At 43.2% G+C, this 2,185-nt stretch overlaps 1 protein-coding gene and 1 long non-coding RNA gene across 4 annotated transcripts in view; one reads left to right on the forward strand and one right to left on the reverse strand.

Moving 5' to 3' along the window:
- The window catches only part of LOC105531355 (solute carrier family 22 member 4), a 133,000-nt gene that overhangs the window by 94,444 nt on the left and 36,371 nt on the right, over positions 1-2,185 (reverse strand). The window contains exon 4 of one of the 3 annotated variants that reach the window (XM_011969282.1): positions 1,892-2,063. The exons of the other annotated variants lie outside the window; for them this stretch is intronic. Coding sequence (XP_011824672.1) covers positions 1,892-2,063 — 172 coding nt within the window. The remainder of the gene's footprint in view (positions 1-1,891; positions 2,064-2,185) is intronic. 3 annotated transcript variants of the gene reach the window in all.
- The window catches only part of LOC105531356, a 72,109-nt gene that overhangs the window by 58,759 nt on the left and 11,165 nt on the right, over positions 1-2,185 (forward strand). The gene's annotated exons all lie outside the window — the stretch shown is intronic.

The raw sequence follows: 2,185 nt of genomic DNA on the forward strand, positions 1-2,185 counted from the left end.
CTTTCTCTCTAATAGAATCATACATTAATAAGATTGATTATAACTTTTTTCGAGACAGCATCTCATTCTATCCAGGCTGGAGTGCAGTGGCATGATCATAGAGCTCACTGTAATCTTGAACTCCCAGGCTCAAGGGACCCTCCCACCTCCACCTCCTAAGTAGCTAGGACTACAGGCACTCACCACTGCACCCAGCTAATTTTTTATTTTTAGTACAGACAGGGTTTTGACATGTTGCCCGGGCTGGTTTTGAACTGCTGGGCTAAAGTGATCCTCCCAACTTGGCCTCCCAAAGTGCTGGGATTACAGGTGTGAACCACCATACCTGGCTAATTATAACACTTTGAAAGTACTGGTCCCTTAGGTCAAAATGACAACTAGAGCCAGAGCACATAGTTTATTAAAATCATTCAGCTGAAGAGGCAGAAAAAAACCTTTGAATAATCTTGTCTTGTGTCTTGAGAGAACCTCTAGTCACTAACATCTTTTCCAATAAATTCAGTTAGCAAGGGAGTTGTGGAGAGAGGGACAGATGATGATGATGATAATTACTCTCATTCAGAAAATTGCTCTGCTCTTGTAAATCTGGGATGCTTTCCTTGGAGGCACAGCTATGTAGATAATGGCCAGCCCTTATTCACTGCTCCTCAGGCCGGGTTTCCTGGTCCTCAGACGGGGTTCCAGAGGAGTGTTGCAAATCAGAATAATTCCTAACCTTTAACAAACTATCAACTCCACCTGCACACTTCATGCCAAGAATTTACACTGGTAAATCACAGCACTCTTACAGATCGTGAGAATACAGGGGCTTAGAGTGAGCCTACCTGACCTGCGCTGTCTAGTCAGACAGGTGGCCTGCCTGTCAACCTCTATGACTGCCTAACAGATGCAGTAAGATAAAGGCCTAGACAGCTTCCCAGTCAGGAGGTGTCCAAAGGACAGGGCAACCATGAGGTCTAGTCTAAATTGTGAGTTCCGAAAAATGATCAAAGAAGCTGGTGTTATGTGTAAGCAGGTAGAAGTTATGCAGTTCAGTGAAACTAGTCAGTGCTGGAGGATTTGACTTTGATATAATGAAATCAAACCAAGAAGAATTAATGAGAGAGGAAGGGAATGAGAGAGAGACAGAACCAGATCCACCAATGGAAGGAATCCCTTTTCTCTTGCTTAAATATGAAAAAGCAAGGAAACAGGAAATCCCCAAAGAGAGGGTATGTCTGACACCTTATTCCATGATTTTTAATTTATTCTTTCACCTAAAATCTCCCAGATAGTCATACTGGGTAAGACTGCGGCCAGAATATTCAAACTTTGTTATTCCTATAACTGTTGTGTTATACTGAGTTGAAATTGAGTTGGGAGGTTGTGGGAGGAGAGAAGAGAACATTTCTCTAACAGTTTATTAAATAAAAAGTAATTTTCTCACTCTTCAAGACATAGCAGATAAATACGCACACTACCATAAGTGCTAATAAATAGGCTTCCCTTTCATAGATGCTAATCATATATGGTAGGGAAGCTTGAAGAATTACATTAGTAGGATAGAGTGAGATTTTTCTAGAGAGAGAAAAGTGATGAAAGAGCAGGGGGCAGAGTTAAAAACAACAAAATCCAACACCACCAGCGCCACAAATAAGTAGCAACAGACAAGAGTGGCTGGTGTCAAGGAAGAGATTGAAATCCTAAGAATGTGCTTTTTAGGACAATGGAGACTCAAACTCCAGCACACAGGCCCACCCACAATGAGGCAAAAACTCCCAGCTTGGAAACTGGCCTCTGCGAGTTCCGGGGAGGTCATACAAGCCCAAGCTAGGTCAGCACCAGGCTCCAGGTGTGTTCCAGGTGTACTGACCCGCAGCAGAGGGCCTGTCTGGGGACGAGTCACACTCACCACCACAGCGGGACGCACAGCACTCCCGGCACCGTCAGCGCCAGCAGCAGCATCCGCCAGTCTCTGATGAAGTAAGCAAACAGTGGCAGCAGCATATAGCCAACTGCAAAAAATGTGCACACTCCTAATGTAGAGAATATAATACGAACTGACTTGCCAAGAATTTCTGTTCCTGTTCAAAACAAGGGAGGAGTATTAGCATATTATCTCACTTTAATATTTGCTTTTTATATCATCATGTGGCAGTTAGAATTCAAACTATCACCAATTAGAAAAGGGGAAAGGTATTTGCCT

This window comes from Mandrillus leucophaeus, unplaced genomic scaffold (assembly GCF_000951045.1).
Source record: "Mandrillus leucophaeus isolate KB7577 unplaced genomic scaffold, Mleu.le_1.0 Scaffold88, whole genome shotgun sequence".
Taxonomy (NCBI): Eukaryota; Metazoa; Chordata; class Mammalia; order Primates; family Cercopithecidae; genus Mandrillus; species Mandrillus leucophaeus.